Source organism: Myripristis murdjan, chromosome 7 (assembly GCF_902150065.1).
Source record: "Myripristis murdjan chromosome 7, fMyrMur1.1, whole genome shotgun sequence".
Lineage (NCBI taxonomy): Eukaryota > Metazoa > Chordata > Actinopteri > Holocentriformes > Holocentridae > Myripristis > Myripristis murdjan.
The window spans coordinates 1,211,990-1,223,275 of NC_043986.1; the positions used below are offsets into that span (position 1 = coordinate 1,211,990).

An 11,286-nucleotide genomic window follows, 5' to 3' on the forward strand; every position below is an offset into this window, starting at 1 on the left:
GAGACTCGTCCTCCGTCTCCTCGTTCTCCTACAGGGACATGATGAAGGAGCCGCAGCCGGCCAATCAGAACAAGGTGGGCGGAGTCTCTGACTGCATATTAAATCAGTGTTGAGGCTGCTGAAGGGAAACTCTGCTTCAAAAAAAAACCTGAAAAACAGTGACTGGAGACGTTCTTCACGCCTCTGTCTCCGCCCAGTCTCCCCCCCCACCCCACACACACACACACACACACAAAGTTTCACGAGATCCTGTAAATGTCAGGAGATTCAACAAGATCTTTTTGGAAGAAAAAATGAAAAATATTAGTGTATAAAATGTGGACACACAAAGTTCAGCAAGACACGAATACTGAGGAAGCTGTAGTGTCTCTCTCTCTCTCTCTCTCTCTCTCTCTCTCAGCTGTTGCCATGGTGACGTGTTGACGTGGCAATGACAGGATGGACCCTCTAACTTTCCTATAACACCCCCCCCCCCCCCCCCCCCCCCCTTTCTCTTTGAATGTTTATTCTGTTATCACGCTCTACACTCCTCTCTCTCTCTCTCTCTCTCCCTCTCTCTCTCTCTCTCTCTGTTATTACATTTGAACTCTGTGTCTCTCTCTCAAGCGGCTTTTAAATTCCAGTGCTGCTATATTTAGCTGCTTTACTGTTGTAGCAAGGTGAGCGAGTGACGTGTGTGTGTGTGTGTGTGTGTGTGTGTGTGTGTGTGTGTTATAAATAGTCAGCTTTCTATTGATAGAAGCACTGTAAATAAACATGACAGGACTTGGACAGCCTCTCAGGTTCAGAGCCAGCAGACGTGTTGGGCGGCGTCGAGGCGTCGGCTGTCACTCAGCGGGCTGTTAGCTTCCCGGTGTTAGCCTAGCCTCGCTAAAGCTGGCAGTGTGCCTGACAAAATGTGAGATGAAAGGATGAAGGAACAGCCCGCTGGACACGCCTCTCTGTGCCAGCAGGGGGCGCAGAACGCCCAGGAGTCACCTGGTTTGAAGTGCAACACCATCAAGGGGGAGCAGCAGACTGCACCTGTGCACCTGTTTGACCTGTCACCTTGTCAGGTTTACCGCTGGACAACACAAACAAAAGAAGGAGATTTCCCAAGAAGACAAGAAGTGACCAATAAAACCCAGGTCCAAGGCCAAAAATAAACAGAGTATGTAAAAAATACACTCAGTATGTGCTAGTCCAGAATATAAACTGAGATTACATGAACCATCTCAGATTTCAGTCAGAAGAAACTTATCATAGGAATGACAGAGAATGAGAAATTTGAAGTAAAATTGAATTGATTGTGAACGAGAGAAATTACAGTTACACATCACATTTGACAGACGCTTTTATCCGGAGTGACGTTCATACGAGGTTTTTACACGCCACGAGCAGGAGGGAACAACGACACCGAGCGCCATGAAGCTCTGGTTCTGGTCCAAAGAGACAGAGGAGCTGCAAGGAGGTGCAAAGAGGGAATGGACAGAGAGCAGAAAGTGCATAGAGGAAGGAAAGAATGCACGGGTTACCCAGTCCATCAGGTGAGCAGGTGTTCCCTGAAGACCTGGGCTCCAGCCTCTGACAGACTGAGGGCTCTATCTGTCACACTGCCACTACCCGCTGCCCGTGAATCGTGCATTTAGCAGCTTCCACTATCACTAAACGGTATCTTGCGGCCACACTACCCACTATATATGACGCCGACTCCTTTATTTGCGCCTGGAAGTGTGGCCGTGGGCGTGTTTATGCGCGTTCCCTACAGCTGCTATCTTGACCACACACTTTAGGGAAAGTATATAGCGGGTCCCCAAACCACCTGCTATCCCATTTGGTCTGTTACAGGAGTGGCCCAGGCGGCTCCAATGCGCCTCCACTTGGACACACGTGGACGTGGACGTGCACATGCGGCTCCACCTCCCCAATTAACTCGCCTATAAAAAGCCACCTTGCTTTAGCCTCAGTTGAACCCCTGAGGAAATCTACCTCCCTCTCTCCATCACGGGTTTCAGTTTTAGGATTTAGGATAGCACAGCCTGTCCTTAAAGGCAATGGCACCTGGCACACTGATTGGTTTAACTGGCGTAACGCCCAAATCACGCCTATGCATAATATAACAGGTAGCGCAGGTGTTTTAGGGATAACGGCAGGTGTGTAAGAGAGCAACTTTTGCAGGGGAACGCCTCTTACGCCGTGCTAAATCCCCAAATAAGGGGTTTAAGGACTCTGGGATTCACAGAGGAGCAGAGTCCGGCTGCTGGCTCAGGGCCTTGTTGTGCTGGAGGCTCCAGGCGTCGCAGGGTGGCCTTGAGTTTGATGCGAGCAGCAGCTGGGAGCCGGCGGAGGGATATGAGCGGCTGAGTGACGAGAGCTGTTTTGGGCTGGTTGAAGACCAGACACAGCGCCACCTGCTGGATCACCTGCAGAGACCTGACCGCCGCCGGGAGCCCGGACAGGAAGGAGCTGCAGGAACCACAAGCACCTGGACCAGGAGGCGAGCTGCAGGTTCACACAGGTGTGGTCTGATTCTCCTGACGTTGTACAGGACAAGTCTGCTGCATGTTCCTTTAAGGTCAGCTGGTCGTCTGCCATGACACCTGAGTTTCCACGTGGTTACCTGTGTCCGAGGCGGCGGGCAGGTCAGGCAGAAGCAGAGCAGAGGCAGACTGGCAGCTCGAGCTGGTCGTCGTGTTTCCTCTGCAGACAGTGCCGTCCTGAGAGGGGAGAGTTTGGCTCCGTTTGATCATGAAGTTGGTTACATTTAACTGTGAACTGGGGAACCAGCTTTTGATGCTCAGACCCCAGTAGGAAGTAGATCGCCATGGGAAGCGATCCCATGGAGTAGGAGCCTCCATATGAGCAAGAACCTCCTCCTGAGCCTCGACACCGGTGCTGGTGGTGAGGAGCGGGGAGCTGGATGATGGGATGTCCTCATGAGACGGAGCTCCTGATGGGAGCATTTGGTTGGAGAGGACCAGACATCCACAGAGGAGTGACCGGCTGAAGTCGGGTTCTGACTGGATGAAGACAGGACTGAGCCGACGAGCTCGGAGAGACGGAGCTCGGAGGGACGGAGAGACAGAGGGACGGAGAGACGGAGCTCGGGGGGATGGAGAGACGGAGAGACGGAGCTCGGAGAGGCGGAGCTCGGAGAGGCGGAGCTCGGAGAGACGGAGCTCGGAGAGACGGAGCTCGGAGAGGCGGAGCTCGGAGAGGCGGAGCTCGGAGAGACGGAGCTCGGAGGGACAGAGAGACAGAGGGACGGAGAGACGGAGCTCGGAGAGGCGGAGCTCGGGGAGGCGGAGCTCGGGGAGGCGGAGCTCGGAGAGACGGAGCTCGGAGGGACGGACTTTGGCTGAGTTTGATTCCTGGTGCTTTAAGGCTGAGTCGTGGTCTCAGCCGGTTCTGCAGTTTCCGGTCTAGATTTTGCTGCTGGAAGTCGCGTCTCTTTTAGATTCTGATCATTTTGATGGAGCAGGTCATCATCAGTTGAGTGTTTGATCCTTCAAAGATCAACTGGATCACACAACCAACTCACCGCTGTCAGCTCTGGGCTGCTGCTTCACAGAAACACCTCTGCTTCTTCTGCTGCTGCTTCTGCTGCTTCTTCTTCTGCTGCTGCTTCTTCTTCTTCTTCTTCGCCCAATGTGATCGTCATCTAACATTTATGTTGGCCAATATGATGCATGAAAATTAATTGATATATTGATGATATATTGATAATGTCTGTGGAGATTTAACATTAACATTTGGAGATGTTAACCTACTACATATAACCACATGCTCTCTCTCCCTCTCTCTCTCTCTCTCTCCCTCTCTCTCTCTCTCTCTCTCTCTCTCTCAGTCGGGCGGGGGCAGCCCTCAGTCTCAGCGTCCTGCCGAGCTCTCAGACGACGAGGTGGGCGAGCTCTTCCAGCGGCTGGCCGAGGTGCAGCAGGAGAAGTGGATGCTGGAGGAGAAGGTGAGGAGGCGCAGACGCATCACTTCCTGTTCAGACATCATGCCCCGCCCCCCTCCCCCCCGTGCAGATGAGCGTCAGCGGCTCGTTTTCCTCCCCCCGGTGTTTTCCGGAAGACGCTGTTTGTGGGCCAGGTTGACGTTTCCAGGTCAAAACTTAAACACAGCCGGGTCTAAACGCAGGCATACGTTTGATATGAATTATTGACGCTCGCTGTATTATTGAATATTTTTAACCCGTCAGTCGTGAGTGACAGCCGAGCAGCTGAGCCAGATCCTGACAAAATGACTGAAACCACACAGCTTTGTTCTTCACACCCATCAACAGCCGGTAGCCGGTTACACAGTGTGTGTGTGTGTGTGTGTGTGACAAATAATGCAATAAAATGAAATGAGCCCACGGCGACGGGAGATTAACTCGTGGCTATTTTTTTCTACAAAGCCGTGTGGTTTAATTTATCTGGTTTTCCCAACATGTTCGGGTCAGATTATAGAAATAAGAGAGTGGAGCCGTCACCTGTGGCTCCGTCTCTGCTGGAGAAACCCGAGCACCGAGCTGTCAGCAAACACAGCCGGCCCGCACGGCGCCCGGGAGAGTAAACACACCGAACAGACACCCAGCCAACAGACACACATGAGGCGGCCGTGTGAATATGGACTGCTTATATATAGAGCTGGATTATAGGAGGAAAAGCAATAATCAAATAAAACAGGTGTATCTGGTCTAAAAGGCTCTGTAATCTGTACGTCTGCTTGGTGATTGGCCCAGACGGCGTGTGGGCGACATCGTGCCGACCGTCACCGCGTTCCTGTTTTTACTGACAGGGTGAAGGAAAAAGAAATAGCAGAAAGAAATAGAAAAAAATGCTTTATTGTCTCCCTTTTGCATGCAGGAGGCAGAAATTTGTCTTCGACTTGCATGCATTAAAAATGCCTTTACATAAACATGCTAAGTACATCAAAACATCACAAGACACATTAAAAAGTTGACATAAATCACAAAAGAAGTGACATTAAACAGCACCAAGAGCTCGATGGTGAGGAATGAATGCATATAAGGATAAAGTGCATTGTGCTGAGGTAGGATTTAAATAAGATGTTATATACTGAGGCAGCAGGCTGGCTTCACATAAATATAAATATAAATATTAATATAATACTGTTCTTTCTCAGGTGAAACATCTGGAGGTGAGCTGCTCCTCCATGGCTGAGGACATCTGCAGGAAGAGCGCCATCATCGAGACCTACGTGATGGACAGCCGCATAGGTACACACACACACACACACACACACACACAGGCATCATGCACTGAGAGCGCATAAAGCCGATCCCTTGGTCACCACAACCGAAAAAACCTGCACTGCAAAAAGTCAAAATCCAAGATTATTTGTCTTATTTCAAGTAAAAATGTCTTATTTCTAGTCAAAATATCTCATTACACTTAAAATAAGACATGATCACCTCAGAAGTTGTCACAAGTAAAAATTTGCTTGTTCCATTGGCAAAATTTGTTTCTTGTTTCAAGCTAATTTTCACTTGTTTCAAGTAGATTTTCACTTGAAACAAGTTGAAACAGGTGAAAATTGTCTAAAAACAAGTTATTTCTGAGCTGATCATGTCTTGTTTTAAGTGTAATGAGATATTTTGACTAGAAATGAGACAAATAATCTTGGTAAGATTTTGACTTTTTGCAGTGTGGTGCCGTCTCGTTGTGATAAACTCTTCTGTGAGTCTGTGAGTTTTGTGGCTGATCCAGATGTGCAGAGCAGGACTCCAGATGTTTTCAGCAGCTGTTTCCTGCTGCAGCAGCTGCGTCTGGTGTTCCCGTCCCGCTCTCCTCAACACAAACTCCAACCCGCACGCTGCTGGGAGCAGAGATGTGGTTTGGTCTGTGGCTGTGACCGAGCCGAACCTCACGACATGTTCCACCAAACACCGTGAGACATCAGTCAGTGTGAGGAGGAAGCACGAGAACCGTCACGTCAGGGGGATAAAACACTCAGATTTCACCTGTTTGTTTGGCTCACATCTCGTTAGAAACACCTTCATCAGACAGTTTGAGGTTTACAGGTTAAATGAGGCGATAAACAGCTGGAGGTTGTAGATGCAGGAACCAATCGCTAGCTCTCGTTTCTCTTTTTTTTCTCTCCTCCGCCCCTTCCAGCTTGTGATTGGTTCCTGCATCTAGACCCATGTGGTGTGCATGATCTCTGCCCCGTGTGTTGACCTGTAAATAATCTGAGAAAACTAACAGTTTACAAGATTACAGTCGTAAATTTATGAGAACAAACTCAGAAAACATGTTTTTTCTTTTACTTTTTTTCGGCTGTTGATCGAGGAACCACATCACCTCCAATGTCCAAGATTAAAGTCGTAAATTTACCAGAAAACACTTTCCAGTTGTGGTGTTCTGAGATCAAACCCTACCCCAGGCCAACAGGTGGCGCTGTGTAACTGCTGTCTTACAGATAGAGGGGAAAAAGACAGGAAGTGTTTCTGTGTAGAGCTGTAAGTAAATTAAGTTGTGACGTTCTCCTCTGTCCGGAGCCTCTTCTTTTATTTATTTTTTTCCCCATTTTTCTTTTTTCACAAATTTGATTTTTTTTTTCTTGTGAATTTGCCTTTTTTTTGTCGAAATATTACCTCCGTCCCTCCGGCTCCGTCTTTTTTTTCTCTGTCCAGCGGCACGAATACGCCGTCGTAGAGAGAAAAAAATGTCTTTTATTATTAATCTGTGTGTATCTGTGTGTCTTCCTGCTTCTGTTCTCAGCAGGGAAATTAAGCTCCTGCCTTTAATCTACACACACACACACACACACACACACACACACACACACACACACACCTCACTGCACTGCAGTGAATTCCATTGTATTATTACATTTTACATTCGTCCTCTCTCTCTCTCTCTCTTATTGCATCTGAACTCTATGTCTCTCTCCCGAGCGCCCGCCAGGTTCCAGCGCTGCTATATTTAGCTGCTCTGCTGTTTGAGCAAGGTGTGTGTGTGTGTGTGTGTGTGTGTGTGTGTGTGTGTGAGTGTGTGTGTGAGTGTGTGAAAATTAGTTTTCTTTAATAACTGTGGAGGACTTCAGAGCTCTGTGGAAACTATCAGCACATTTCCTTTTCAATTAAATACACTCCTTCATTCCTCTTTTTTTTCTTTTCAGTTTGTTTTTTTTTTACTCTCATTCTGTTCCATTTTTTTCTTTTCATTTCTTTCCCCAGTTCCTTTCCTTCCCTTCTTTCCTTTCCTTCCCTTCTTTCCTTTCCTTTCCTTTCCTTTCTTTCCTCTACTTTCTTTTTCTTTCCTTTCCTTACCCTTCCTTTCCTTTTCTTCCTTCCCATCTGTTCCTTTCGCTTCTTCCTCTCTTTTCCTTTCCTTCCTCTCTTTTCCTTTCCTTTCCTTTCCTTTCCTTTCCTCCTCTCCTGCTGTTTTTAATTTCATGTCTGACTGATTTAACATCCTCTCTCTCTCTCCCTCCCATTAACATTGTAATAATGGTAAATCTAATGGGCAGTAAAACTGGCGAGCCCAGCTTCCCCTGCACACTGGACTGTGTGTGTGTGTGTGTGTGTGTGTGTGTGTGTGTGTGTGTGTGTGTGTGAGTGTGTGTGTGTGTGTGAGTGTGAGTGAGTGTGTGTGTGTGTGTGTGTGTGTGGATGTGGATGTGGATGTTGCTGTACCTCTGAATATTTGATGCTGCAGCTGTTTGAAAAACAGACATCACCAGGCTGATACACACACACACACACACACACACACACACACACACACACACACACACACACGTTATGTGAGAGCTTTATTCATCAGGATGAAGTGACAGCTGAGTGACTGTGACTGTGATGAAGGATCAGTCCATCATCTTCATCACGTCTGATTGGTCATCATTTGGTTTGGTGTGTTTATGTTCGGTGTGTGAGACGCTGCGTGCCGCTGGGTTTTGACCAGGTGGTGGCGCTGTGTGGCGCTGTGTGTGAGCCGCTGGGTTTTGACCAGGTGGTGGCGCTGGGTTTTGACCAGGTGGTGGCGCTGTGTGTGAGCCGCTGGGTTTTGGCCAGGTGGTGGCGCTGGGTTTTGACCAGGTGGTGGCGCTGGGTTTTGACCAGGTGGTGGCGCTTGGTTTTGACCAGGTGGTGGCGCTGTGTGTGAGCCGCTTGGTTTTGACCAGGTGGTGGCGCTTGGTTTTTACCAGGTGGTGGCGCTGTGTGTGAGCCGCTGGGTTTTGACCAGGTGGTGGCGCTGGGTTTTGACCAGGTGGTGGCGCTTGGTTTTGACCAGGTGGTGGCGCTGTGTGTGAGCCGCTGGGTTTTGACCAGGTGGTGGCGCTGGGTTTTGACCAGGTGGTGGCGCTGGGTTTTGGCCAGGTGGTGGCGCTGGGTTTTGACCAGGTGGTGGCGCTGTGTGTGAGCCGCTGGGTTTTGACCAGGTGGTGGCGCTTGGTTTTGACCAGGTGGTGGCGCTGGGTTTTGGCCAGGTGGTGGCGCTGGGTTTTGACCAGGTGGTGGCGCTGTGTGTGAGCCGCTGGGTTTTGACCAGGTGGTGGCGCTGTGTGTGAGCCGCTGGGTTTTGACCAGGTGGTGGCGCTGGGTTTTGACCAGGTGGTGGCGCTGTGTGTGAGCCGCTGGGTTTTGACCAGGTGGTGCCGCTGGGTTTTGGCCAGGTGGTGGCGCTGGGTTTTGACCAGGTGGTGGCGCTGTGTGTGAGCCGCTGGGTTTTGACCAGGTGGTGGCGCTGGGTTTTGACCAGGTGGTGGCGCTGTGTGTGAGCCTCTGGGTTTTGACCAGGTGGTGGCGCTGTGTGTGAGCCGCTGGGTTTTGACCAGGTGGTGGCGCTGTGTGTGAGCCGCTTGGTTTTGACCAGGTGGTGGCGCTTGGTTTTGGCCAGGTGGTGGCGCTGGGTTTTGACCAGGTGGTGGTGCTGGGTTTTGACCAGGTGGTGGTGCTGGGTTTTGACCAGGTGGTGGTGCTGGGTTTTGACCAGGTGGTGGTGCTGGGTTTTGGCCAGGTGGTGGCGCTGTGTGTGAGCTGCTGGGTTTCGGCCAGGTGGTGGCGCTGGGTTTTGACCAGGTGGTGGTGCTGGGTTTTGACCAGGTGGTGGTGCTGGGTTTTGACCAGGTGGTGGTGCTGGGTTTCGGCCAGGTGGTGGCGCTGGGTTTCGGCCAGGTGGTGGCGCTGGGTTTCGGCCAGGTGGTGGTGCTGTGTTTTGGCCAGGTGGTGGCGCTGTGTGTGAGCTGCTGGGTTTTGGCCAGGTGGTGGCGCTGTGTGTGAGCTGCTTGGTTTTGGCCAGGTGGTGGCGCTTGGTTTTGACCAGGTGGTGGCGCTGGGTTTTGACCAGGTGGTGGCGCTGGGTTTTGACCAGGTGGTGGCGCTGTGTGTGAGCCGCTGGGTTTTGACCAGGTGGTGGCGCTGGGTTTTGGCCAGGTGGTGGCGCTGTGTGTGAGCCTCTGGGTTTTGGCCAGGTGGTGGCGCTGTGTGTGAGCTGCTGGGTTTTGGCCAGGTGGTGGCGCTGTGTGTGAGCTGCTGGGTTTTGGCCAGGTGGTGGCGCTGTGTGTGAGCTGCTGGGTTTTGGCCAGGTGGTGGCGCTGTGTGTGAGCTGCTGGGTTTTGGCCAGGTGGTGGCGCTTGGTTTTGACCAGGTGGTGGCGCTGTGTTTTGACCAGGTGGTGGCGCTGCGCTGTGCTGGGCCAGTCAGGTTTATGATCAGCAGCTTGGACGTGCAGGATGGAGGAAGCATGGCCTTGGCGTCTCACCTGGGTGGGCGGGGCTTCACTCTGTGCACCTGAGCACAGAAACCCTGAGGGAGTTTGAGTCTGAGGAAAAGGAGAAGCTGCAGCGTGTGTGCTGGTTTTATTTCCAAATAACACACACACACACACACACACATGCACGCACACGCACACGCTCACACACACACATAGTAGGAGAGCAGTTTATTTGATGCAGGTCAGGAATGTCGTGTGTACCTGCTGACACACCTGACACACTGCTCTGACATCAGACCAGCTGAGGAGCTTTCTCATGTTTGTTTCAGTGTGTGTGTGTGTGTGTGTGTGTGTGTGTGTGTGTGTGTGTATTTTCCTTTGCTCCTTTCCTTTCCTTTGCTTTCCTTTCCTCGTTAACTTTCTTCCTCTCTTGTCCATCTTCCCTTTCCTTCCCTTTCCTTTCCTTCCCTTTCTTCCTTTCCTTTCCTTTCCTTTCCTTTCCTTTCCTTTCCTTTCCTTTCCTTTCCTTTCCTTTCCTTCTTTCCTTTCCTTCCCGTTCCTTCTTTCCTCTCCTGATTGGCTCTTGAACGCCATGCTAATTTGCATAAAGTTTAGCTTGGCCCATCTTTGCCCCGCCCCTCTCTTCCTCACGGTATCCCAGCATGCTCAGCGTGGTGAGTCCCTGGCCTGAAGGTGGAACTGGCCTCCAGATAGAACCAGAAGAACTAGACTGGACAGTTAAACCTGCAGCTTCTGCCTGCTCTGGTTCTGTCACTCACACAGCAACAGGAGTGTGTGTGTGTGTGTGTGTGTGTGTGTGTGTGTGTGTGTGTCTGTGTGTGTCTGTGTGTGTGTGTGTGTGTGTGTGTGTGTTAGTACACACTGCAGCACAAAGCAGGGTTTTCTGCTCGAAAACCAATTGTCTCTCTGGTTTATTTTATTTTTCTTCCTCTCTTTCTCACTCCGTCCATCTGTTCCTTCTTCTTTTTATCGCTCTGTGTGTGTGTGTGTGTGTGTGTGTGTGTGTGTGTGTGTGTTCTGCTGCGGTCTTGTTTATGCTGCTGTTTTATGGGTCTCCACACACTCAGCTGTGTGTCTGTGGGTGTTGGAGTGTGTGTATGGGTTGTTTTACGAGTGTGTTGTCTTAATGTGTGTGTGTGTGTGTGTGTGTGTGTGTGGAGGGGGTCATGTCTAGTTTTATGATAGCATCAGATGTGATTTACCAGCGTGTGTGTGTGTTGGTGTGTGTGTGTGTGTGTTGGAGGGTTAATAGGAAGGGAGTGCAACAGTAGCATCAGATGCAATATGTGTGGTGGTAAAGTCTGTGTGTGTGTGTGTGTGTGTGTGTGTGTGTGTGTGTGTGTGTGTAACGTGTTTGATAGTAAAGCTGTCTCGTTTACAACTGAGACCCATAAAACCACCGAGACACAACAAGTCCTACTGTCCTTTCCTTTCCTTTCCTTTCCTTTCCTTTCCATCTTTGCTTTCCTTCCTTTCCTTTCCTTTCCTTTCCTTTCCTTTCCTTTCCTTTCCTGTCCTTTCCTTTCCTTTCCTTTCCTTTCCTTTCCTTTCCTTTCCTTTCCATCTTTTCCTTTCCTTTCCTTCTTTCCTTTCCTTTCCTTTCCTTTCCTTTCCTTTC

General features: G+C 50.2%; 1 protein-coding gene across 5 annotated transcripts in view; it reads left to right on the forward strand.

Moving 5' to 3' along the window:
- Positions 1 to 11,286, forward strand: part of gripap1 (GRIP1 associated protein 1) — a 56,480-nt gene that overhangs the window by 38,653 nt on the left and 6,541 nt on the right. For all 5 annotated transcript variants that reach the window (XM_030055393.1, XM_030055394.1, XM_030055396.1 and 2 more), the window contains 3 exons: positions 1 to 74; positions 3,827 to 3,943; positions 5,113 to 5,206. The exon at positions 1 to 74 is cut by the window's left edge and continues 57 nt beyond it. In XM_030055393.1, coding sequence (XP_029911253.1) covers positions 1 to 74; positions 3,827 to 3,943; positions 5,113 to 5,206 — 285 coding nt within the window. The remainder of the gene's footprint in view (positions 75 to 3,826; positions 3,944 to 5,112; positions 5,207 to 11,286) is intronic.